The following is a 27,831-nucleotide window of genomic DNA, read 5'->3' on the forward strand; positions in this document are numbered from 1 at the left end:
ATATATACACGTGATACATAATGCATGTATTTATCGTATTGTCTCTTTCAGAGAAACATGAACAACGCCGCTAAACTGGAAACAGGAAAGGAAAAAACCGCGGAACCTCGAAAGCCACAAAATCCAGAGGCTCTGAGGGCTCAGGAACAGAAAGTTACGCACGATAAGGTATTTAATGCATCCTCTTGCGATTCTATAGAAACAGTGATAAGATCAACGTAACATTAATCTTTATTAAGTTTACATGTCGAAGCACGATACGACACAAGAATTGAATTTAGTTCAAGTATACGGTACGAGACAATAAAATTCCGATGCGTTATGTTCTATGCTATCTTTTAAAGTCGGCGACATTTAAACTTTAACTAAACTCTACCTCTAACTCCAAAACAGTGCATTCATAACGTTGCTGTATTCATACGTCAAGCACTCATTATATCGCGTATTTCCTTGCCTCGTGCGAGAACCTGATTCTCGTATCACCAACACCCACTCAATCCCTTTCGTGGCATCCTAACGCTTGTCAGTTATATTTAACTACGCGAGAAGTTCATTCACTTGCGACAAACGGAAAATGTTGAAATTGAAATTACGCCTAACTGATCCCTTCGTACGACGGACGATCAATTAACCTTCTAAGGACGAGTTTTTAAATCCCTTGTTCGCTAGTGGACGGATTTAAATCGCTAGGCAAAGTTTAATTTTACGTGTTTTCATATAAATTATTGTAGTTCCTATAATTTCAAAGTTAATCAAATTAAATCAAGACTCAAGCTACTCAAAACAAGAAGAGAGAAACCGACGATATATCGGACACTCGGCTTTCTCAGATATTATATAGGTGTCGATATATCGGACGTTAGTAGTTAGAAGGTTAAGTATAGGCAAATATGTGATCGATGGGACGTTCGATTCGTCGATAAAAACGACAGATTCGGCAAAGCGTTTTTTCCTCGGTCGATGGAAGAGAAACGCGCGTTAATAAATTCATTAAAAAAAAAAAGGAAAAAAAAACGAAAAGCGTAATTAAAACGCGCGCAGATGCTGAAAAAACTGTACGGTAATAATGAGTAGAGAGCCGGTCTAATTAAAAATTGCGCGATGGTGCAAACGATCGAACTTTCGTACAAGAGCGTTCAAACGCGATTCACAGGCGCGCAGCTCGCTCGAACACGCTTCGATAAGTTTAGTTTCTGACCGAATCCGCGGATTCAGTGAGCCTTAATTTCATCGGACGACACTTTCGTTCGATTAGCTTCTAATTAATCATCGGCCGGAGGAATAATATTTGTAACAAAGATGCGATAAGACACGGCATTTAATTGTTTGCAGTTGATGGAGGAGTTTAAACGTGCTCACCGAAAGATGTTCAACACCGCTCAGCAAAAAGTTCATTTCTCAGATCAAGCGCCGGAGCAGGTAAGAGAATGATAATCCTTATCCTTTGTGGTAAATGAACGACCCATGATACACTCACACGCACATACGTACCGAAGTACGTGATTTCCTTTGGCGTGTCTATTGCAATATATTCGTGACATTCGCGTGAACGTGACATTTTTCTCGTTCTTGCGGTAATTTGCGGTAATAGTTCGGTACGGTTGAAAATATTAATTGAATTTTTAAAAGATTACAGAAGGAACGGTTTAAATAGAAAAAAAGAACGATGTAAACAGAGAAATTCCTTTCAAGTACGACGTTTAATACTTTCACCGTTTCCTTTTCTTTTTTTCTTTTCAACGGCGAAGACGTTACACCAGCTTACATCGAAAAGATTTCAAACCTAGGATAAAATTCCTCGAGTGCGACCGCGAATTAATCGCAAAGGGGGGAACGATACCTCTCGTAATAGTATAGTTCGATGGAAAGAGCGGAACTGAGAATACACGTGAGCGGTTAATTAAAAATCCTATTATAGCCATACTCGGAATTAAACTCGCGATGGAAACGCGTGTATATCTCGAGCGATATGCAATATAATATATACGCTTGGCAACCGAGCTCGGAGATTAAACATTGATATAAAAAGAACGGGAGAAAGGGGATGGGTTGAAGAAAAAAAAAAACGCGAAATGAACAAAGTTTCGGAGCCACGTCCTTCCAATTCTCGACTGACGAGATACTCTTGCACTCGTTTTGTAATTACACAATCTTCACAAAGATCTGCCAAAGCAAACAGATAACAGAGCCTCGACGATTACGAAGAGTTCGGGACGAAGAGTCGTTGTCTGTGCGAGTCTCGAAAGGAATTGAACGTACGTACGTGTGTAATGTGCAACGCAATACGCTCAGCTGCACCTGAATTTATGTACAAGCCGCGTTTTGTTAACTGTTATACACGCGCGTATCGCGTACGAACTGACGACGCGAGATAGAGAGACCGATCTTCCTTTCTTATAGTCACGTAAGTCTCGCCGTTCTGTCTCAGTCCGGATGAATCTGCCGCGCGATGCAAACGTTCGGTCCGGTGCAAACTTTCGTTGTTTCGCGGCCGTGGAACGCTAAATCAAATCCCTTAATTTAACTGAATCGCGGTTAACTAATTAAGCCTGACGACTGATTTCGATACGATACCGGCAACCGCGCGAAGGAAGCAGCGCCGTTGCTTTCTAAATCGACTCTGTTCGCTTGAACGATCCCGCTAATTAACGATCTACTAATCGAGCGATCACCGATTGTATTCCACGTACGCGATTTCACGTAGAAAAAAAGGCTCGATTATATGCTACTTCGACGTATCGCCACTTCCGATAAACGCGCGGATCACCTCAGGTTCGATGAGTCATTACGCAATTGATTTATCGGCGGGCGGTTGGTGTTGTTAAACGGACGGTTCAACGATTCGCGAAACAGTCGTTGATCGTTGGTACCCGCGATCGAATATTCGAATACACACGCGAGTGAACGTGAGTCAGCTGTCGCAAGGATTTTTCCTTCGGTTGACCAACATTGCGCGGTGGTGGTTGATTTCTTACGAATTGCGGCAGACGTGCAAAATAATAGAGCTTACATAAGAGCGCGAGTTACGCTCGTGACTGTTTTCAGTCGGCTTGAATCGTGCGATTGGTTTCAAGGTGGCTGTCGTCGTAGTGCACCGCGAAATGCGGCTCGGTTGTGATTAGCGAAAAAAGTGGTGTCGCACTCGGTGTTCACCGCAGCCGCTAATTCGCGTGGACGCGCGTAACTCGCGGAAAGTGCCGACGACGACGAAGCGTAGTTTTCGTTTCGCGATCTCGAGTTACGTTCGCGATCGTGCGCTAGTATTCTCCGAAAGGCTGTTCGTTAACGACTCGGAAGTGATTTACAAAAAGACGATTGAAATTGAACCGTTATGCGCTGCTGCTACTGCTGCTGCTGCTGCTGCTGCTGCTGCTAGCGGAGGAAAGTTATTCAGAGGAAAAATGCTAAGCTTTTGAAATTGAAGATATGAACGGTTTGCTGAACAACGGTGAACGGAGAAGTCGCGTGCTGGTTACCATTACGCCGTACGACGTTAGTTATCGAGTTTATCTGACCGATTAGCATTGAATTTCCATTTTCGAACAGAGAGAATCGTTTAGAATGTTTAAAGTGGAAATCGAATGCGTATGTTCGTAATCTTGACTAAATTTTAAAACAACCTTCGAGAGATTAAATAAATTTAAAAAAAATGTTATCTGCGAAATTAAATATGTATCTGTCTATTATATCTTTTCTGCTATACATGTAGATGTACCAAGTTTACCATACTTATCTTAATCTTACTGAATTGTCACTAGGAGCAAGAAAAAAGGGTATTGAACACGTCGACGACGCCGACGAACAACGTACCGCCGGCACCACCGGCACCTCCAGCGCCTCCAGCGCCTCCAGCACCACCGGCGCCACCAGCTCCGCCGCCGCTTCCGCTTCTTTCGAAGGCTAAAAATATCGAAGATTCCGTGGAGATGCAAAGCATAGAATCTTTCAAGTTAAAAGAGACTCCAAACCCAGTGATTCCAAAGCCACCGCCAACTTACTTTCCCATACAGAATAACTCAACGGCCACGTCGAACGGAAGTCCTCGACACGGCGCCGGAAATAAGCCGCAGGTGAATGGAAAGGAGTCGTCGCCGAGTCCTGTGTCGGAAACGACGAAAGCGGCCGTGTCTCCGGCGGTTGCAAACGCGCAGAACTTGAAGCCAGCCACCGGAAAGGTCGCCATTAGGATAGGTGCTTACGAAGGAGAAGCTAAACAACCGTCTAAGCTCGACTTCCTGTCGCAGCAGTCTCGATCGGACAGAAACGGCACGGACGAATTGGCGAATGGGCCAGTAGTGTCGAGATTGCAGAACGAATTGGCTGCCACGTTACAAAGATCGAACTTAAGAAGAAAGACTGACGGGGTGAGTTGAATTGTTTCGTTTTATTCGTTTGAAAAAAAAAGAAAAAGAAAAAAAATAGACGAAAGTTGGAGCAAAAAGTTATCAAGTTGTTGGAAGATAAGCACGATACTTGGAGAGACAATTATGTCCCAAGGCATAAAACAACCGATAAAGGTATAAATTACTTTAATTACACGTTTGTCGCTAATCAGCGTAATTACATGTAAGGCGAAGAAAAATATCTCAAGGTGACGGTGAATAGAACAAAGTATTTTTAACTTAAGAATAATTTTCTACTTTGTTTCAGGAAGCACAGTCAAATATTAAAACGATTCCCGAGAACCCAGCTGTGTCCAATAACGAGACAACGAACCCAGAACCGGGAAAGTTGCCACAGAGTAACGTCGAAAAGCTCGCGTCCGCTCTCAACAACAAAGTCACCATCAAAGTGAACCCGGAACATAATAATCGATAAAAAGCTAGCTTCCGTTTATAAAAGAGAAAAAACAAAACAAAACAAAAACAAACAAAAAAAAAAAGTATAAGTCAAAACGAACCGTTTTAGGAGTCCACCATGTACCTCTTCCACTTTGTACATTTTTGCACGCTCTTTGAATTTACATCGATTTTTCATTCTAGATGAAAGAGCGCTCCCCCTATTGGTGAGCTTCTTTTTTACACGTCTTTTACCTGTATGTCTTTTTTTATATGTTATTTATTATCGTATTATAACAAGTAAGGAGTAAAAAAAAAAAAAGGCTAAAATACCTATAATTAACCGAAATGACAGGCGCTGCGAAACCTTTTACCACGTAGGCCCGAGTCTTTAAAAAGAAACTTAGTCTCCTCCGTCGCCGACTAATGTACGGGTCGTAAGATTCGATGGAGGCGTTGAACTGAAAAATAAAAACGATGATACCTAATGGAACCAGACTGTTTCTTCACTTTTTTCCCTAGTGTGATAATCCTATTATGAAAATTCGATCCCTTGTAAATTACTCGAATGTTAAAAAATTGTACGTTGCTCACTTTTATAACGCGATTCAAAATATACGATTTTCTCTCAAATGAAAACGAAGTTATTCGAACGGCATGTATCATAAATAGTTCAGATAATCAAGATTCTACTGTCTTTCAACGTCAGTAATTTCACTTTTATACAACTTCAAGCTTCAGCGCTCTATTGAAATTGGGAAAAATTATAAACGCACCCTAACAGCCTGACAACAGATTCGTTGTATTCAAAAGTAATTAACCTCTCGCGAACGAACTCGTTGCACAAATCGGTTATACATCCAAAAAAATTCATCGGTGCTGCTGAAATGACGTAGATGACACGATTAGACAGTTCTTCGTTTTGTATCTTTTTATAACAAAAATTCGACCCTATGCACCCAGTATGCGAAGACAAATTTCGTCATCAGACGAGAAACTTGGAGTTAGAGGAGAACAGAATTCAAAAGTTATTGGCATCCGAGTACTCTGATTTCGCTGACGCAATTCTCGTGGAATCTCCGTTTGCCGAAACAGCCAGAAATGGTCGTGGAATTCGACAAGTTTCTCTTGGTCTCACGCCATCCAAGTTAATTGTGGCAGCTGACGTTTTCAGAGGAAACTCGCAATTCTTCTGTCCACCGACAGTCGATCCTAGCATTGAAAGTTTCGAGCTTATTTCTCTGTACCCTCTGCGATGCGTTAGTTTGAGCGTGTTCAACAGAAGACGTCGCAAAACCTTAAAGGCAAGGTAGAAATTGATCAAGAAATAACAAAATACAAAATATAAAGATATCAAAGATGAAAAGTTAACTACTTTTTCGTTACCGTTTCGCTAATCTTTCTATATTTCCAGCAATGAGTAAGACATTTATTAAATAACGTTTTAACCAGTAGTAAAATCATTAGATTCATCGATGGAAGAGTAAGCTATTACGAACTCGGTGGAATACACAGGAGAAACGTTCTCTGGAAAAAATGGTGCGAGCAGGTGGAAAGTTTGCTCGCGAACAGGATGAACGGAAGCTCGTTATCGGAAACAACTGCTGCAAGTTCAGCGAGCAGTTCGACTTTATACGTTCTTTCTTCGGAGATCGAGATTCGTAAAGATATCAGAAAGAATGGAGAAAGAGCAACGTGCAGGTGATTCTTACGTTACTTGATATTCATCCGTCCATTCACAACGAATCCAACGAATAGTAACGTAGTTTCTAATTAAATACAGAGTATGGACTCACTATGGAGGCGCTGGTGATTATACACCCGCCACATGGCGTCAAAAGGACTTATACCTCGGACCGTCTTACACCGAGCTGGTAGGTGGCCAATACACTCCTGTTCCCGTAAGATTCGCTGGCGCCAGTTTGGAAGACATTAAGGCCGAATTAAAAGATTTCTCTCCGAGTCAGGTCGATAAAGGCTGTCGCAGTTGGCCTACGTGTCGCTGTTTCAAAGAGAAACACAAGAGCGATGGTCTTTGCGATGTGATCTTCGTCAGAGACCACAGTCGCAAACATTACAATACGACGAAATTCTACGCGACCTGTCAAACTTGTCCTTTAAGAGAAAGAATTTTTCGAGACAAAATCAGCGAAAAGCGTCGGTACGACGGAGAAACGTTGGACGAAGCAAAATGTAAAAAATTGACGGGGAGGATATCTCGATTTGGTTTCGGAGTTCCAGAGAAGTGTCACTCGGGGTTGGTTCTTGGTCCAATCCACAGGGAACCAAATAGCTTCTCAGTGAGATTTGGTGTCAAACCTGTGTTCAATATTTACGTGCTCATGGAAGATGCCGTGAAAGTCTGGGAGGGCGAAGAAAGAGGTCAAAGCAAATCCTCGAAACATTTTAAACATTTCAGAAGATACGGCCTCTGCAGTGCGCCTCATTTTCTTTACGCGTTTGGTCCCTGGTCAGTGCAAACTGGAGAAAGAACCACTCTTCAGGGTCGAAGATCCTTCAGTCTGGTCACCATTCGACGACAACCTGCTGACTCAGAATTGAAGCTTCCTGTATCACGTCGTCAATTGGCAGCTAGCATTTCGTATGCTGAACTTCAGTATGGCAGGTTTGGATCGATCGGTACTACTACTGCGAAGAGACGAGTTGTGTTGTTTTGGACACCGGAATACTGGTATCGTCCTAGACCTGCCTTTGCAGCTTACAGGTAATAACTAAAACTAGGATCATGTTAGAAAATTGACTCTGAATCAGAATATTTTAAATTAAAATGCACAATCAATTAATTACAATCAATTTTAGGCTTGCGTTGATCGTATTAATTCTATTGCAACAGGGAGCTGAGACGACACTTGAACCAACTGAGAAATTTCCGCCAAGAGAAGGAACGACCATCGAAAAGGAAATTGTTCTCTAGGAAAAAAAAGTGCCAATGCGAAGAGGATTCAGTCATCATCCCTGAAGAGAAGCCTAGCTTCCTAGAACGGATTTTTTCGGGGAATGGATCTTGCAAGAGAAAGAAGAAATTTGAATACCAAGAAAATAGCACTACTATTCAGTTAAGAAGTTTATTAAGAATGGATTTCAGAATAACGATTTGGGATATAAATAGTGACACTCTAGCGAAGCAGCTGACGCTCATCGATCGCGACCTTTTCGTCCGAATTCCTGCAGAGGAAATTGAGATCTTGGTCTTTCAAAGAAGCTCTAGAAATGCTCCTAATTTAGCAGCGTGGATAGCATTCAGTCATCGAATTTCATGTCTGATCGGCAGTGAAATTTTGGGCGTGAAAAAGTTAGCTATGAGAGGTAGAATTGTCGCGAGGCTAGTAAACGCTGCCAGAAAGTGTTTCGCCATGAGGAATTTCCATTCGTGTAGATCGATCTTGGCAGGATTGCAGTCGCCTCCGATTTTCAGGTTACGAACTACTTGGGATTATTTGCGTATTCATCATGCTAATAGGTACTAATATCGTCTAGCTATTTTACTAATTCCCCATTATACGCATCTGTATGTTCAATAAAATGTTTTGATGATACAGATATGAAATTATGGAGAGATTTTGCAAGATTTACAAGAATCCATGTACTTTGACGTACCGACGAGCTTGGGCTAAAGTTGAAAAATATCCACCTTGTATGCCACACGTGGCTGACCTTCTGTTGAGAGTTTTGCATCTAAATAATCTGGAATATCATCAAGATAATAATGTTATCCACAAAAATGATAGGACAAATCCTTCAAACAATTTAACTGCAAAATTCATTAACGTAAATAAGGATATATCGTTGAAAAGTGATCCGGACTCGGAACAAAAGCAAAGCTCTGGCAAAAGTTTCCTTAATTCCTTTTTAACCAAGATAAGATACAAAAAGGATCAAAAAACAATTTACGAGGAAAAGACGGATTTAACATGGACGACGAGGAAACAGGATTTAGCGTGGAAATACTTCTATCGTTGGTACAACGCTATTTTAAAGAATAAAATTCGTAACAAAGAAGAAGAAAGATTAAGGGATATGGATCCAAGGATGAAACGTGTTCTCGAAGTCGCGACCTGGCTAGCAGATTGTCAGAAACGAGCTCAAGGATACGAGTTCCCGGTACATTCGTTCACGAAAGAATTTTTATTGAAGACTCGATATAGGGAGGATCGGGAAAACTTTTTTATTAGTCTGAAATTAGAACCGGCGATGATAACTTGAACAAAAAGGATTAAAATGCTTGGCAGTTTATTGACAATAATAAGAAGGAAAGATGAATAAGAAAACGAGTTTTTAAATGAATTAATAGTACTTGAGTACTTACTAGATTGTCAAAATAGATTTACCTCAACGCGTTAAGAAAGATGTTACATAAAAACCTTCATAAACGATGGTAATTGTTAAGTCCTCCATAGGAGTGATCAGAGTTTTCAACGCAATTTAAACACTCTTCGGATAATTCATCGGCATGATTAATCTCGTGGTCATCGATCAGGGGTATGCTGTAGGCTACAATATAACGACATACAATATAAAATAAAAACAATACGAAGAAGAATGAAAAAATAGAACAAAACGTAAAAGAATTGTAAAAATTAAGTAAATTTATATATATATATATATACACACACTATAGAGAAAGAGAAATATATATATATATACATTTTATATATACAGCGATCGCTTATTGAAACAGTGTATCTACACGTGCTTTATACTTATATATTTATATATATTATCATTTTAATAAAAATTTTAGATTCACTTACATATTCAAGACAGTTATTCGAACGATTCTTTCGAAAAAAATCTCACAAATATCCGTTGAACAATGGCAACAAGATAAATAATTTTCTTCAATCATTTTTTTATTCCGGATACATTCATATATATGTATATTCTGAACATATATATATATATATGTATTTATACATACATATATATATGTTCTGAATATAATATACACAAAATTGTTGCTATACATGTGCACATATTTCTTTAGTAAGATTCATTTATCAGTCGTAAACTTAAAACGGAGTGTTTATGATGGCCGGAAGAGTAAATCTCTGAACAAAAAACACATTCACATCAAGTTCTCTTGACTAGATAACAATGTAACTATTGTATGTACAATCGCAAAATATATATATTCAAGTCAATTTAACAACGAACGGAAAAAAGGGACGTATAGAATGATCAACGTAGAATCCAGTGGGAACAGTGTTCTTTTAACATCTAACACCACGACAATTGACAGAACGTTTAGTTCGTCTTCTTATACAATAAACATTTCGAATGATAACTGTTCAAATACTTTCTTTTTCATATACTTCTTGTTTCTTTTTTCTTTTTTTCTTTCTGTAGTACATATTTAGAATGTACGTTACGTTCGTGTTCGCGATCGAAAGCTGAATTCCTTGTCGCCTTACGTATCGCCAGTCGAATTTTTTGTTCGTTTCTTAAATTCATCCCTATTCCATAAAAAAATCACGTTCCCGTTGAACCACGAAAACAAAATATACATTTGAGGTGCATAATGATTCTCTGCTAAATTCTCAGCTAACGTAAAATGCTTTTAGAAATACACCTCATTTAAATGCACAAGATGGCAACGATAATCGTTACGACGATTAAAAGTACGACCTATTACGAGATGAGGTTCGAAGTATATAATAAATATAATAAATCTCATGGAGTATCAAAAACAATTATGTAAGGTACAAGTAGAGTTTCTCCTTGTTTTCCTTTTTCACTCGCGCGTGGTCTTAATGATTTAAAAGAAGGAATACTTCTCCTTAAAATTGTCGTTTGATAGTCTTTCTAATACTATTTGTTACAAGGCCCATCATCTACAATCGTAAAATCTCCTTTTTTCAAGAGAAGAACGAGCGAGACATTGAATCAGTAGTAAAACACAGTAGACAGGCGTTACGTAGGGCTTGGCGAGTGCCAAATTCCCAGAAAAAACTTTACTTCTCTTCTCTCTCTTTCCTTTCGTTCTTTTCTTCTTCGTCTCCTTTTCTTTCTTTTTTTTTTTTTCTTTTTTTAAATTTCTGCTTTCATTGCTCGAAAAAAGTACGTATATATAGAATATACATCTCTGTAGATTATCTAACTAGATGAATTAAGATCACATGCCGCCAGGTTTCGGAAGATTTGTATCGTAAGCTCTGATCACGTCCGTCTGTGTCACCGAACCTCCTTCCTCTTGAGAGAATGCAAATCCATCTGTAGCGCGCAGCATGTGCAACAACAAAGATCGCAACCTATTACTCTCTGTTATTACAACATTAGTTAATTAACACACATGCATTATCTACAAGAAGAGAATTAGTTCTTATTTAGTAGTACTACAATCGATGTTAGAACGTATCTATCTACGAAACTGTCGGTTACTCTTTTCTAAGAATTCAGGAGAACCTTCAAATTAATATTACACAAGACGAACGTACGGGTTAGCTTAACAATGAAAAATTAGTGAAAGTAGAAGTTTTGTGACGATAACAACGTTAGTGTAATTTATAAGCTAATAATTACACAGCGTATACATAAATATTGTTAAGGCGTATGCACGTGCGAAAATTGTGAGAAATTGCTTATTTCGAAAAATCTTCGCTTTTTAATATACTAAATAGGCGGAAGCCGTGAATAGGGAAGCGCGTGCTATTAGATAAATATATTGATTAGTAACGAGTAATAAGTAAAGAAAATACTACAAACGGCGAGCATAGAAGACAGAGAATTTGTACAAAAGAATAGTTATTCTGATTGTCCTTATTTTTCTTTTTTTTTCTGCTTTTCTTGATTGCAGCCTGTCGTTAGACAAATGAAATAACTTACGTGATAGTTCCACCTCGGTATTAACTCTGGAGGCGGCGTTTGATCGCCTGGTGAAAACACTTTTTACGTTTTTCAGTAGCCGCGCCGTCTCCGTCAATCTGGAAAGCCGTGTATTCAAAATTGTTTTAGAAACACTTGTCTAGCTATTGGCCGTTTTCTCATCCTTAAACTTCAAATTCGATATTCTTTTCTCTCAACAATGTTCGATGAACAATATATCTCGCGTGTAGCCTTCTCTTCACCGACTATCTAATGCTTGCTTCTCTAAATTAATTCATGCGGTGCTAAAAATATTAACAAGTGCGAATCTTTCTGCTTATAACTCTTCTAATTAATTACATTTAAACTGTTCTTCATATTTTCTATTATACTTTAGATATAAATAATTTTCCTTAAGATTGTATGAAAATTATTTGATAGAAGAGGTTAATACGCTAAAAGAGGAAATTTACAGTATTGTATGATCTTACGAATTTGAATAGACACGATATGAAAACTAACCGAAATATTAATAAAATAAAAAATATTTACGAACATCATGATTCATGTTCATAAATTTTTTAGTAATTTGAATGAATTCCTGATATACCTGTTCTATTTCAATTTCTATCCTTACATGTTTCGAGTATTTGCATTAGTAAATGTATAAAAAGGTTCGTGACCGTGACACATGTGCTAATAATTATTCGTACTGCGGTGCCATTGCAAGTGAAACGTCGAACGATCATGCAGTTTGATCAAGTAGCTGTGCTTTTGCCTGAAAGTGTAAAATTACAGGAGCACTATTAGTTACGTACAAACTACTAGGGGTACTTACACCTCGCGAGTTCGGCGATGGCATGCACAGGCCTTCACGGGATACCACGAATAAAACATACCAGAAAATCGCATTAACAAAGAGAGTACTTGCTTCATACTGATGATCGTTTTTTTCTTTTTTTTTAATGATTTGCCAACTACGGAATTAATTCACTTTCAAAACGACCATGTCCGTGTCCGTATTGCTTATAATATTCTTAATTGTGTATTTTTTAAATTCAGCTCTACTCTTTAACCCAACTGATGTGCAAAACGATTGAAAATAAACTAAAGAGAAAATTAAAGAATGAAAGTTTTTCTATATTTGTATGCTACGATACTTCAAAAAAGCCTCGATGTTTGGTCACTGCTGGGACAGTACAACACTACAAAATATAATTATCAATTCATATTGCAAATCATTAGAAATAAATTATAGTATTAATACAGAATGAAATATGAAATTAAATACAAAATGAGAACTAATGAATGAACTACTATGAAGAAATAGAGATATGTTCAATGAAATTCCTCAACTCCCTTTCCGCTACTGTACTATATTGTATCTAAGCATAGCTAAGCAAGAATGGTTTTACTTCTATTAGATAGGATAGATATATAATAGATTTTATACTATATTTATATAGTATACAGTCATACTAGTCTCTAGTACATTATAATATTCAATGTAATAAAATAAAAGTAAATACCTTTCACTACAACATTAAAAAAAAAGGCAACACTAGGTAGGTATAGGTAAAGGGTATATAAAATGGGATGCTTACAGATTTTACAATGAACGGGAATTTGTAGAAAATCTTTTGGAACATGGAATACGGAATGATGTAGTTGAAACATGCTCTGTATGGCGAGTGAACCATAGATCATGCGCTGCGAGCGCAATCGGATAGATTCTGATCTTATTTCGCCTTCGTGGCGACCAAATTGAGGTCCAACACCGAATTAACCATCGCCTCTTTGAATATGACTTCGACCTCCTGTTGCAATTTTCAGTTTTCTACTTAATTGAGATAATTAAACGTTAAAAATATAGTTATTGTTAGAAAGTTTCAACATAATAGATCACACCGGGAAATTATTCGGTCTTTGAAAAAAATCTATTATTAAGAAAGCAAATTGTATCATTTTTAACAAGAAATTATATATCGCTATATGCATGCATTAAGAGATATATTAATTTCAAAAGTTTCATAGGAATTATTATCATATAATAATGACGAACGCTAAAATTTGATGTCATCCTAATGTGAATGTGATTTGTTAAAATGTTACATTCAATAAGCCATGCATATTGAACATTAATAAATAATTTTATTTTTGTTAATCTACCAATTTTTCATGCAATGTATAGTGTTATCTGAATATATGCGAATTTTTAACCTCATATGCAAAAATATTATTGATAAGTTACCAATATGAATTATTAAAAGCATATCTTGTTATTTCATGTCGGTCTTTTAAGTTTGAATCTTTATAATTTATACCAAAAATATATATAAAAAACTTACGAGCTTCTATAATCATGACTGTTGAATATATCCCCAGGATCCGATTTCCGAATTTCATTTTCTCTAGCTGCCGCAGTAACGGATTTCCAGATAGTATTCTTTACTCTGTAACAAAATATATTTCAAATATATTTAAATACTATACCAAGATAATTAATGTATAAATTACTTACGCCTTAATTGTAACATCCACAAGTAGTACTGCTGATGGTATAAGTACTAAACCCAGCCAAAATACAGGTGAAGAAAATAGCATTCTATCATTGCCTAACATCACTGCACCCACGTTTAAAGCAGGCCAAAAATTACTGCAATTGCATTAATAAATGGTTTCAATATTTCCTAATACAAAAATAAAGATATATTAAGGAACTTACCTGTATATAAGAATAAATAAGAACCAAAGCATAATAGATCCCCAAGTTGCTAAATGAGTGACCCACGTCCAAGAGTTTATTATTAGTCCTGCTTTTCCACACACTGTTACAACTACGTACTATCAAAATATAAAATTTTTTTATGAAGAAATAATTAATAGCAGAAAAAGGCAATTATGAAATTGAAACATACCGTGTATACAAAATTTCCTAAAATAATATATCCACCATCTCGGCCATTTGCCCACACCACACCTTCTTTTAGAACCATCAGTGATAACCAATAAAGAAGAGAAGAATGTACTAGAGCATTTGCAATCCAAATCCAAAATACCTGTAAAAGCAATGTCGAAATTATATAAAATTTTAAATATAATGTCAAATATAATTAATAGCACACAAAGAATATACCTTAATATTAAATGACGATTCTCCAGTATTTTTTGTAGCATATAATCCTGGGTGAGATAAATGAGTTTCTGCGGAACATACTTTGTCAAAAAGACCCATAGCTAATGGAGGTGCTGCTGTAAATACCTAAAGTAAACAATATACCTTGTATATGCATGTATACTGATAGCAATACAATGTAATAATTATATAATATAAACCTATAACTTACAACATTGTAAAGACCAATCGACCATCGCTCAAAAAGGATTTGTCCAGACCAGCCGGAATAGATGGCAAACCACAATTCAATAACATACAAACAAATATTCTTATAGAATGAATACAATATTAATTTACACATTCTACTATAATTCCATGAACCATGGACAAATAATAAACGTTTCAAAAAACGAAATTGTGCAATAGAATAATCAGAAGCACAAGCTGCTTGAAGTCCTTCAACACCAGAAATTCCTAGAAGCAAAAAGTATATATATATATATATTTTTCTTGTTTGTCATCAAGATTAAGAATTAAATAACTTACCAACGCCGATATGTGCTTTCTGAATCATAGCTACATCATTTGCGCCATCTCCAATAGCAAGTGTAACAGCCTTTTTGTTACTTGTTATCAAATCAACCACCTGAAAAACTTTACTACTATTGTTTTTGTTAAGAAATATCAAATAAAGATTAAATAAATTTAAGATAAAAATCACCTCAGCTTTTTGCATTGGTGAAACTCTGCAACAAATAACAACTTTGCAAGATGAACATAAATCTAGAAAATCCATTCTAATATCACAGGATAATGCAAAGTCTAATGTATTTCCATCTATAATTAGAGCTACATCGTTTTGACACTTTAAATCAATTCCAAAATCAAGACAACGCTGTATTATGACTTCCCTTGTTTTCTGTAAACAATTAATCTTGAAAATCTTAAAAAAAAAAAGAAAGAAGAAATATTCTAAATATTTTCTTACATCTAAAGATGATTCATTAATGATATACAACGGCATTCCATGTGTAATCAATCTACAAGAATAGCCAATATTTATGGCAGTTTCTTGTTTATCTCCAGTTAATACCCAAACATTAATATCAGCTTGTAAAAGAGCCTGTATTGTTTCTGGTACCTACAATATTGTAAATTCCTGTCATTCATTTTTAAAAATATATATAAAAAAAATTAACGTCATACATACCTGATCCTGTAATTGATCTTCAATAGCAGTTGCTCCTAATAATCTTAATTTTGTTTCAATAAGATTTGCTGCATTTTCAATCATGCTTTCACGATTTCCTATACTAATTGTTGCATTATGATAAGTTTCACGCCACCACTATTGAAAGGAAATTAACGTTATAATCTTATTAAAAATAAATAATATGTAATTCAATTAACAATAAAGAATATGTACCTGATAAAAATTGTCAGGTATATCTGCAACGGCAAAACAAAGTGTTCTTAAACCTTCGGATGCAAATGCTTCTAAATGTTCCAAAGTTACATTTCGAAAGTCGTCAGAACTACTCTGTTCAAGATCATTATTATCTAAGGAAACTGGACATAACCTTTCGTAAATAACAGAATCAGCTCCTTTACAAAGAAGTTTGATTTTTCCTTCTGGTGTTTTTATAATTACAGACATTCTTTTTCTAGCTGAAGTAAATTCTATTACATTTAATATTTCATAACGAAGTCTTTCACCGAGAGCTACTATTTCCACATAAGAAGGTGTTCTAGTATCGAATACGTAGTTAAATTTACGTGCTCCATCTACTAGTGCTCTTTCATCTATTTAAACAATCATGTATAAAATTAAACTACAAACAGCTTTTTAAAATATAAATAAATTATATATAAATTTATATTACCTGGAGATGCAGCATGATAAATTATAGTTTCATCAACTTTCTCAGGAATAACAGTATGACACACTGAAAGCATAATCATAAATTCATGTACTACTTTTGCATGGTTTGCAGCCTTCTTATCAACAGGACGAGGAGAATCTTGTACTGATCTTCCTTCAACAACATCTCTAACTAGTTCACTATTGACACTAGTACCAACTTCATTGCCATTTATATTTGGATTTGGCAAACTTTAAAAACATTGTTTTTTTAATACAAGAATAATTAAATATGGTAAAATGTAGTAAATGAAATTACTTAAAATGCTTACTCATACAACTTTCCACCAATTGAACATCGTTTAAACTCCATTACATTTTTCGTAAGAGTTCCTGTTTTATCAGTAAATACATAGTTCACTATGCCAAGTTCTTCATTAAGATTGCTTGTACGTGCCATTGCAGGTGTATCCGTTTCTGCATGGTACATTTCAATATCCATATTAATGAATGTGGCTTGAACAAACCTTACTACTTCTAACGTGACTTGCAATGAAATTGGTATTAAATTATTAAATAAAATCATAAATGTTAAAAGATTAAAAGCAAAGTTTTTAGTCATTTCCTCTGAAATAAATAAACGATTATTTAGTTTCGTGACTATCTTTGTAAAAAATTGAGGAAGTAAGTAATTTCTCACCTTGCAAACCTAAATACCACAATCCATAACTATTAGCTTTAGTCCAAAGAACATTAAATATTGCAGATAAAAGGCACAGCAAAAGAAGTATAAAGAACAACATGAGTATTTGTGTATTGGTCAGTCGGTCCAAGGTGGACCTTTTTAAGGGTGCAGTTGTTGTATTATTTTGCATAAGTTTTGTATCATGGCCTGTATAGATTACTACACCAAACACCCAACGTGTATTTCTTAGCATTGCACCACGAAGCAATACTTGATCAGGTCCCAAAGCTACAGATCTAAAAAATGGAATATACAATTCTTACATGTAACTATAACATTTACTAGATTTTCGTAAGAAACAATCATACTGTTTATTAGTTTCTCGCAACACTCCATTAAACTCATATAAATGTCTATTTGGTGGTTCACACTGAATATTTGCACGAAAATTCATTAATTCAGCAGCATCTAAGAGACTGGCAGTGTCAGGATGGGCCTGTCGTATCTTCAAATTTGTTTCTCCATCCAAATTGGCAGTCTCTATGAAAGACATACCCTGTGGCTCCGATGATGATAATAAGATCAAGTCAGCAGGGAAGAAATTGTTGTTGTGGACCTATGCATATTAAAGAAAGCGAGTCTAGCGGGAATATCTTAATTATTAATAATTACCACATCCATGAGCTTGAAGAAAATAGGGTGCAACCTTAACCACATCACCAACAGCAATATTTCTCCATTGTATCCACTGCCAATGGCCATCCCTCAAAACTTCCACTTCACGCATATTAATTTCATCATCCGCTCTATGTCTTTTCTGAAATTAATAATATCAGTTAATATTTATTATTGGATAATAAAAACATAATTTATGTTCAGGAATACTTACAATATCTTCAACTATTTCCTTCAATGCAGATACACTAAGAATAAAAATTAATGGAACCAAAGTCGTGTATCGACCTGTAGGCGATACATCCGGTATTTGCTAAAATTAAGAACAAATTGATTAAGAGAAAAGACAATTTGAATGCTTGTACATTTACTGGAAATTTTGGGAATAATACCTGCATGAGAGCGATGAATAGGAAGAAGCAATTACTATATCGACGAAATTGTTCAAAAAGAAACATAGGTATAAACGAAAGAAGTGAGTACTTTGCGGTAGTAATGCGATTGTTTTTATATTTCGCTGGCTGATGAGGAGCATTTATGAAAACCACCCTTTCCTCGCTGCTATCATGTTGATGCGAAGACCGTTGATCGTCACCTTGGGATGCACCATTTTCCGCTCTTATGGGACCAACTGTGATAAAATATATATTATTTTATATTATTTTTTTCTCATTTCAAAATAATAAATTACGGTCGTCGTATACGAAAGAATTATCGAGTAATATATACCATATTATTTCTTAATCAATTGCTATCATTTTACAATAAATAACTTTAAAGATATTCCTTATATTATAATATTATAATTGTCGAGTATGTACGAGATTCAACCAGCCATCTATATTTTTTCTTAATATATTGACTTACGATTTTGAGCGTACAAATAAAGTTGAAACCGGGATCTGAGTTCGTTGAACCATTGTACCACTTTCGTACTAGCTATTTCCATGTTACCGCTTGTCAAATGAAATGTCTTTCACATCACTTCTCTTTGGCACTTCGATCCATATTTAATACGCGATAAGACAACAGTATTACAAACACAATCTTAACACGTGTGATATTGCTTAGTGATATGATCGAATGATTCGAGGTTATAAAGTCAGTGATATTTCATATTTCTTTCCTTTAAATTGCGTTGAAAAATAAATTGTAAAACGAACTCAGTGTCTAGAGACGAGAGGGAAATCAGTGGTTTCACTATGTTATTTAAGAAGAAAATGACGTAGTTCGGGATTGTATTATCATCTTGTAGGTTATAGCTGCATATCTAAAGAGGAATTCCATAAAAAACTTTTTTATCGCGGTCAATAAAAAGTAACATACGTCCAAGGAAAATTCTACTTCAATTGTGATTAATATCTTGATGACCATTGAATTTTTAATTTAACTTGTATGTATTGATAATTTTTAAAAATTATTTAATTCAATTTAAAAAATAAATTATATCGCAAAATGCTAAAACAAAACGTTAGTAACGTGTAAAATTATATTTCGTAACAAAAATGTTTGTTGAAAAGTTGCATTTTAAACGATTTTACATATAAAGTGTAAAAATTGCAGTTCAAGCAAAATTTATCGGAATCTGTTTTCAAGGACAGTCGGATATGCCAATACTATGACTGCCTTGATACGAGAACTGACTTCTGTGAATATATGTATATATTGCGAGTATCTGAATATATGTATATATTGCGAGTATCGAACATTCACACGCTAATTGCTTCTACATTCAAATCGTATTATGCAAACCAAAAAGTGCATAATAACAGACTCGAGATGCGGGTGTTGAATGATTGTTCTTTGATAGTGCACACATCATTTCATGACACGCGTGCACGCAAAATATTTGAGCTTATATATTCCATAGTTTCTCAACACTAATCATGTAATAATTACTTCCGGTGATGTATTATCCATTCGTACGTCAGCACTACCAAAACAGTTGTGTAACAAGTAGTTGAACGTGATCGAATTTGCAAATGAAAAAAACAGCTTATTAGATACGACGGGAATATATCGAATCGAATATAATCGATCAAAGAACGAGAAACATTAATCAGCACTGAATATTCAAAGAATACAAATTTCTCTAATTATGTTATTCGTTATTGATTAAGAAGTAACGATCGAACCGACTGTACGACTTTGACGTTTCATAAGCCACTTCTAATTTGTTGAATCTACGGAAGAGAATAACATAGATAGTCAACATTTTGTGAAAATCTACGCACTCCTATCGTAAAACGGTAGTCAACATACATTAGTCGAACACTTTTCAACTCAAGATAACGATCGGTTAAACACACTACACATCTGCGTCATCGTGCCGGAAGAAGCCTCAAGCTTATCGCCACACCCCTGCTGACTCAACGAATACACGGATATACATGCAACACAAGCCTACGAGTTAATCCGCATTGAATCCGTTCTCAAAAATCAGGAATATATCTCACAAATATTTTCGGATCGAGAGTTTCCGTAACCATATCACTGCCTGCAAATTTGCCCGAGAGACACTGATTCTAGTTTGTAGGTGGCACTGGTCATCAGGTCTTCTTTACCGAGGTATATATCTGATCCACTAAATTGCCAACAATTAGATAATTTATACACGCAATTCACATTATTACTATAATTTTGCTTACAATCGTGAACGTCCAATTATATTCTCACTCGTATTATTCGCATTATATAATAAATGACAACGGATAAAAAATATTATTTTAACTAAGGGAAACAAAGAGAATAATTTTCAGTATGAAAATAATCTAATAAATGGGTACGTTCATATTCCGAACGTTATAATGTATAATACGGAAAAGATCTATTTAAAACGTTGAACACTTGGGTTACTTAGAGGCATAGGCTCTCAAATGGTCTAGTACACTACTGTCAAGGGGATGTTCGTAGAATGCGACAGCCCTGTACACGTGTTACCCCAAAAACGCATGCGCCTGTTACTGGCAACAAGTTGGCATCACCACCAACCAAGCTTTACTTCGCCAGCATTTTCCATGAATACGTAGACATGTATTGTAAGGTTGCGTCAATAAACAACCTCGGTACTTGTAGACTATAGGCCAAGGACACTTCCGCTGGGGTGGACTATAGGTAGCCCCGCACCACTCACATTATACCTTATTGGACGATTCGTTCATGCTATTGTGGTAGAGTATAACGATACGTACGCAAAGTATGAAGATTAAGAAAATATCTTAATACATTTTCACTTCTTAATTATATTATTTCAGAATGCATCTTGAAGAAAACAATAGGAAACAAGTGCATCGTTCAATATGAATATTCGACAGCAAGTAGAAAAGCATTCCTTACTCCAAAATCTTAGGATTTAAATGTACTACAGATATATGTATTGCTATTCAATAATTCAGGTCTCAATCCTGCCAAAATGTATCTACCATATAGCTTTTTGACTGCAGAGAATAATACAACACTATGGCTAGTTATTTACGGTCGTTTATTACTGTCTCTTTATATTTATAATAGACTAGTAATAAAAAGTTTAACTAATAATAGAAAAAAGACTATTACTAATAATAGAAAATCTTTCCAGTTAATAATTACTGCAAATAGTAGCCTATGGATATATCTTACCTTCGGAAGTGGTTTCATGTACTCCAGCCTCTTGCAGTTCGATGTGTTCGCGTCCCCTCCGACGTCCACTCGGCAGAGGATCTATACGTAGGCCAATATTATCGACATTATCAATATTGCCGAGATCGATGGGGCTACCGATGATATATGGGCCGGATTGTTCTGGGACACCATCGTTGGCTCGACCGCTCACAGATGAGGAACTGTTACGACCACCGCTGCTTTGCGGCGGTGTACCGTCCATATGAGGTATAGAAGAAAGATCCGGAGGTGTAAATGGACGTAATGAGCCAGGAATGGGAACCTGGGGGCTCCCCCTGGTAGTTGGTTGCATTGAACGCAGCGGAGCCTAAATCAGATCGAATTCATTAATGTAATGCACTGCTGGCTATCTTAATATCTGGCTTGGGAAAGGTGATTAACTAGATGACTTATTTACTGAAAAAGCTATTAAGCCTGTAGGAGTCGGAATTCGAACTAAGTCAAATAAGTAAATAAATCGAATGTAATTGGCCGTCAATGTGAAAATAAGTACATGTAAAATTTTTTAATCAATAGACAGCGGCAATGTTTTTAATATGATAAGACACTGTCATATTAAATTACTCCAGATTACCCCAGATTCGACTAGTTCCGAATTAATGAAATTAAACGGTTTGATTCTAAAATTGAACTAAGGTCAAATTGACATGATTTGGATTCGAATCTCGATTCAATAATACGCTTCCTTTTTTGTGGCATGCATTAATAAGGAGGACAGACATTCGACGAAGTTACGCAAGTATATTTTGAAAAAAAGAGACGTAGGCGCAGATTACGATTAAATAATGAAACATAATAGTTGTTTGACGAACGTAATCTGCGATGATGCAACCGATATTAAGAATATACAATGTAAACACAGATACTTTAGAGAACCTCCATGAGAATTGCACTTCCAAAAGATATTACTCTGCATATACAATGACTTATTTGCCAATTACTAAACCGTTCGTAACGAAGACGAATGATTAACACAAAAATAAGTTTGATCATTATTTAAAGATACTTTCTCAATGCTTGAAAAGTGCTGAGTTTGTGGATACAACGATATCATTAAAACCAAAGGCAAATATTGGTATTCTGGGTGTGCACAAGGCACAGTCCACGACACGAGCATCACGTTGGACTTTACGGCAATTAACAATTATAATTGTTAATGAATGATAATTCATCGCGTTTGTATGGGTATGTAGTTGCAATTTATATCCAAGCAGAATATATTAGAGCACGAATGTGAAAAGCTAATAAAAGGAACGAGCCTGCGTCATACCAGTAAAAGCAAACAGTGGATCTAATGTAAAAGTTATTCTACTTGTACAATGAAATAAAAAGTCACGTTTGTAGAATTTTACGTCCCTCGCGTAACAAGTTCAAACACCGCGTGTCCGATATATTATTTATGAAGAGCTCTTCAAGAGAGCAAGTTCAGATATTAGCGTTCAGTTACTCACAACTTTCAATCGAGTAGGCCAAGGCGGATTTCTGGCGGCCGTCCTTCGGCCGATTTCAGCCGTCGAAACTTCTGATCACGTCTTATCAACCTTCTACTGACGTCTGCGTGCAAAAATAATTCATTTTTTCTAACCTTCGTTGAAACGGGTATGACCAGAATTATTATTGATTTATCAATATTTTGCTCGTGCCTTCATCTACTACTTTAGCCAGACGCACTAAAAACGTACTAACGCGGTTTCTGTTTCTAGCAACGAAAAGGAATATACAACAAGAGAATAGTCGTCATCTGTGTAAAGAATCTCTTGTGTCAGAGTTTCAGTTTCGTCACGCTTGCTTGCGTCTACCACGATAGAGTGGAAGACATTCAAAACAGCTTTGCGAACAAATTCACGACGGAAATAGATCCACCTTGCGCCGAAGAAAGAAAAACAAAGCGTTGAATGGTACACGATCACTTTATACTTTCGTTTTCTGTTCTTTTTAAATGTGAAAATGATTGATTTACACGAATTTCGATGCCGGTTTCTCCGTGTGTCGGCGAAAAGAACACCTTGTCAATAACGTGTTGTAGCGAACACTGTGTGCAAAATATGTTTGCACTCCATGAAGTCTCTGCCACGCGAGGATTCAATATTCTTCCCTGAACGACGATCAATCATCGCCGCGATAAAGTTACTCGATCACTACGTACGAACAACCGCACAAGCAGATTAAGACGCGTACAAATTTTTAGCACCGATTATAGGATGAGATGTAAGATTTCCCGAAATCATACTTCAAGTATATCAAATATCAAAGTGATAGATAAGTGAAATGATAGATAAGTGATTTCAGCTAACCAATGTGCAAGCGAAACCTGAAAATTACCTGATCAGGCAATTTTTCATTTCATCACGAATGAAAAATTTTTAATGATGACACGGAACATGTGTATATAATACTGGAGTCAAGATCATCAACGCAATCGTACTGCATATTATCTAATCAGTTGTTTTTAAAAAAAATCCTTTAAAAAAATCAAGAGATACAGATTGACGATACAATATGAAACCGTAAACGACAAGACACGACAAGATAATCAAGAGTTTTCCAAGAACAACCGAGTAGTCGTGGAAAATGTTTTCTTGGCGTGGTCGATTCTCATAAAATTCACGTTTTGAGATAGGAATCTCGCCGGCAAAAGGCACCGTGGCTTATTAGAAAATTTTACGCTGATAAGCTTCACGCGACGCCTCAACTTTTGTTCCCGCCCTCGTCTAATTTGTTTCACTCAGAAATCGTTCGATATTTCTTCGCGTTGATCTCATGACTTTTTACAGACGAAAAAGCTGATAACGAGCTCTTGAAAACGATTTTACTTCGTCGATTATGTTCCGGCAACTTGTTCACTATCACGCTTGAGTTCTGTGAAACTTTTTCTGCGTACGATAAATCACTGATACATGAAATGGTACGAAGTACCATTCTAGGATAAAAACATTTCAAAGCTCGGCTTCGCGATGCGATTTCTTTAATGACACCAACGCGTTAGATAACGGTAATTACTTTGTGATTATTATTTTTCTTTTTTTTTTTTTTTTTTTTTAATAAAAATGTTTTAGAGAAACAAAGACGAGAGACAGTCCAATGGTATAACAAACGACCGACGACTATCCATTGGCTTTTCCATCTTCCTTGGTATCCCTAAGGCCAGCGCGCGTACACGTGTACTATTTCTTTGTCTCCCTTCCTGGACGCGGGTTTCCATGTCGACGGGACGAAGTACACTATTACCTGACAGAAGCGTCGACAGTCTCGTCTCTCCCTGATATAAACCACCTACGATCTTCTGCGCGTGCCACTTGCTCGCTTAGACCTCAGTCACCATTCGATCGACAAATTAGTCCGTGAAATCATTGCCACTTCTCTAAGAAAATTTTCTCGCTTCGTACTCGTTTGAGAAATCATTTGGATTTTGACTGATTTAACTGAATTGATTAATAATTGCAAACGACTAAACTGAACGGATGAAATCAAACTTGGCAATGAAAACGGACAACTTGCAAACTTGCGTAGTGAATCGTTTGTAGGTAATTTAGGCGACACGTATATCAAAACTATTATTTCTCCTACATATGTACATTCCATTGGTGTTTGAACTACTAGAGACTGATTATTACAAATAATTAGGCAGAATGGATGAAACTGATCTCACGATATTGTAGAAATAGAGTTCAGTAGTGCAAGAAGCTCAGAGCAATTCTTAAATTAAAACAGTTAATAAGGAGAGGAGTCGTGTCCAATCATTGCTGCTTATTCTAGTTGAGACAATTAAGCTGACGGAAGTATACGTGATACAACTTGTGACGTGAGTATACGTCAATACTGAGCTGCGCGAATTATTAAAATTACATTGTATGAAATGCACAATAGCAAATTTTATAAGAAGTATTACCTTTTCGTACGGTTGGTAGAAAATAATAAATACAGAAAACGGAAACACAGTACTGTAGTAAAGTGACTTGTAACTAACATAACAGGCAACAGAAAACGAGATATACCAAAATGGTATAATGAATGGTTAATAATATACGATAATAGACATCGTTATTACTTTATTACCATATTGTTTATCGTGCCATTACGTGTTCGCCGTATCATTATCACTGATAAAATGCAAAATGCGAACAAGTACACGGAACGTATTTAACAAAAGAAACAAAGGTTATCATGTATATAAGTCGTATATACGTAATAAATCACACGATACAGTGGAGGTATTTATAATAGAAACAATTCGATCGAGGGATATCATAGGAATATAATAAATTGATCGAAGGGCCGCCGAATAATTGAATTTTATCGATCGCAGATAATTACATGGACATGTGCCTATAACTAGGCTTGAGTCACGAGTCAGAAACGTAACTATCTAAACTATAACAGGATTCCTATCTAAACTTCGTTATTATCAAGGATCGACCTTTAGCGGAAGTGGGTTGCTAGCGAGTCGCATAGGACGTTACACTTTCGAGCATAACCACGGAAATGTTAATTCTCAAGAGTGCTTTTGTACGGATCGATTTTTAGACGACTATACACCACTTTGCATGGACAAGTGTTTTACGTATTTCGTACAGCAATAGCACATGTCGCTGCAACTGGAAGAACAGCTTTCCGCGCTATTGCCATCGATGATGCACCCCAACGTGTATTGAATTTCACGGGAAATTCCATTTGCAATAGTAAATATTCTAGAAAGAATTGTGTACTGAACAAATGCATCGAGGAAAGCCGTATCGATCTGAGAAAAAGAGTATGACGAATCGCGAAAGACTTTCTCTGTCCGATGGCATCTATTTGGAGCTAGGTATTACATCGAGCAATAATAACGTAAGGTGGTGAATGATGATGAAAAAGAGATCGCGTGATCGGTGTAATTGGCTTATGGGTGCAACCGTGTTTTTCGAGACGGAAATAAAATTGGATAAGTCGAGGGAATGGTGTAACAAGGAGTGGCCCTTTCCATCGTTCATCCATTGGGTGCGTACACCGAGAGATATAGTTCCGTCGCGTCTATTTACGAGGCCAGGTTTCGTGTTTGCGACCGGTAACGACGTTGATCCATCGATAGGACACATGTGACGGACACACCCTAAAAATCCTTCCTTTGTTCTTCCTTTATCAGTGAATCGGGAAATGAATTAAAAGAGAAAAAAAAAAAGACCAAACGAAGAAGATGGTTGCACAAGAAATTTGCTTTGCGTGCATGCGGAAGTGAAACCCTACTGACTGTTAATATTTTACGCCACCACAATCGAGGATCTTATCGAGTGTGCAGATATCGTGCAACATAGTCCAGTGATATTGGAAATAACAAAACAACGATATAATCACGCGAGTACGATCAGTCATTTGTCAGATATCCATTATTTATATCTGTGGTGGTGGTTTCTATTCGATTGATATTAACTAGTGAGAAACGATCGTCAACAATAGGTACGATCAGCAGGAAATCTTTGTTTCTATTTCTATGTCATAACGTCACATTAATTATAAGAAAAAATAAATAAATAAATGCGATTGAAGGGAATTACATTTACGTAGAAGCATAAATTAAAATACGTTGTACAAAGAAATTATCAAGAAATTATCAAGAGAGAATGTTGCTGTAGGTACTTCCGTTGAATAGAGCAGTGATCACCAGCGAATATCACGTTAGGAACATTTTGACGCTGGTGAACTGCATTTTAATCACGTATGTAGGCAACCATCCAAATCACGTTTTTGTAATTGGCACTGGCTCTACCTTTCGGTTGTCAACATGATCATGTATCTACAAACTGCTCTGAAACAGGTTGCCTTGGGAAACATCTGTTCCCCACACGTGATAGAAACGACGCTTGTTCCATTACGAATATCGAACTACCTGTTGATGTAAATATAGATTCCGAATTGATATCAAAGATGAAATCAATAGTATCAAATAGGACGCAAATTTGTCACATCGATGTTAATTGATGGTAATGCTGCCTCGTGAATGCGTCTATAATAATAAAATATTCCACTGTCCAAATACGATAGTCGTGGATTGTCTTTTCAACTAGTTCAAACGATACGATCATTTGGCTGGACTAACTTAAACACCATCCAACAGGAAATAACTTTACGATCGGAGGTGGAATTTTTGCCAAGAAATTTTTACGAAGCTGACATCAATTCGTGAAAAGCTATTCTTCTCTCAGAAATAACTTGATGAAATTGGGACGAACGAAATGAAAAGCTGGCCGGCGTTCAG

At 36.4% G+C, this 27,831-nt stretch overlaps 3 protein-coding genes and 1 long non-coding RNA gene across 18 annotated transcripts in view; 3 read left to right on the top strand and 1 right to left on the bottom strand.

Moving 5' to 3' along the window:
• LOC122537074 (actin cytoskeleton-regulatory complex protein PAN1-like) overlaps nt 1-5,271 on the top strand; it is a 33,864-nt gene extending 28,593 nt beyond the window's left edge. The window contains exons 11-14 of the mRNA XM_043669996.1: nt 52-168; nt 1,333-1,419; nt 3,759-4,364; nt 4,651-5,271. Coding sequence (XP_043525931.1) covers nt 52-168; nt 1,333-1,419; nt 3,759-4,364; nt 4,651-4,818 — 978 coding nt within the window. The 3' untranslated portion in view covers nt 4,819-5,271. The remainder of the gene's footprint in view (nt 1-51; nt 169-1,332; nt 1,420-3,758; nt 4,365-4,650) is intronic.
• A 460-nt stretch (nt 5,272-5,731) lies between these two features.
• LOC122537096 lies at nt 5,732-9,002 on the top strand. Its single transcript, XM_043670044.1, has 5 exons — nt 5,732-6,087; nt 6,246-6,479; nt 6,562-7,503; nt 7,633-8,259; nt 8,339-9,002. Exons 1-5 carry the CDS (start codon nt 5,732-5,734, stop codon nt 9,000-9,002), a joined length of 2,823 nt encoding a protein of 940 aa, XP_043525979.1.
• Nucleotides 9,003-9,012: 10 nt separating this feature from the next.
• Nucleotides 9,013-25,600, bottom strand: LOC122537071 (probable phospholipid-transporting ATPase IA). 15 transcript variants are annotated; one of them, XM_043669990.1, is made up of 23 exons: nt 20,202-20,322; nt 20,075-20,122; nt 18,807-19,209; nt 18,332-18,570; nt 18,154-18,252; nt 17,971-18,081; nt 17,633-17,880; nt 17,280-17,560; nt 16,912-17,206; nt 16,602-16,831; nt 16,145-16,521; nt 15,929-16,066; nt 15,707-15,859; nt 15,440-15,637; nt 15,265-15,364; nt 14,948-15,192; nt 14,737-14,862; nt 14,519-14,659; nt 14,326-14,444; nt 14,122-14,256; nt 13,949-14,053; nt 11,622-11,719; nt 9,629-11,057 (listed from the first exon to the last, which is right to left on the bottom strand). In XM_043669990.1, the coding sequence occupies exons 3-23, from the start codon at nt 18,886-18,888 to the stop codon at nt 10,912-10,914; spliced, it is 3,666 nt and encodes a 1,221-aa protein (XP_043525925.1). In that variant the 5' UTR covers nt 18,889-19,209; nt 20,075-20,122; nt 20,202-20,322; the 3' UTR covers nt 9,629-10,911. The 15 variants fall into 15 exon arrangements, 13 of the variants coding, with proteins under 13 accessions (XP_043525917.1, XP_043525928.1, XP_043525925.1 ...); XR_006308541.1 differs by lacking the exons at nt 9,629-11,057; nt 18,807-19,209; nt 20,075-20,122; nt 20,202-20,322 and adding exons at nt 12,211-12,378; nt 12,439-12,470; nt 21,558-21,906; nt 23,051-23,181 and having other exon boundaries at nt 11,634-11,719; XM_043669982.1 differs by lacking the exons at nt 9,629-11,057; nt 18,807-19,209; nt 20,075-20,122; nt 20,202-20,322 and adding exons at nt 9,013-9,290; nt 21,558-21,906; nt 23,051-23,181.
• On the top strand, nt 23,734-27,610 carry LOC122537097. Its single transcript, XR_006308544.1, has 2 exons — nt 23,734-23,807; nt 23,889-27,610. It is a non-coding gene; the product is annotated as an uncharacterized LOC122537097 (long non-coding RNA).
• Nucleotides 27,611-27,831: the final 221 nt, after the last annotated feature.

Source organism: Frieseomelitta varia, unplaced genomic scaffold, assembly GCF_011392965.1.
Source record: "Frieseomelitta varia isolate USP_RPSP 00005682 unplaced genomic scaffold, Fvar_1.2 scaffold_886, whole genome shotgun sequence".
Classification (NCBI taxonomy): Eukaryota; Metazoa; Arthropoda; class Insecta; order Hymenoptera; family Apidae; genus Frieseomelitta; species Frieseomelitta varia.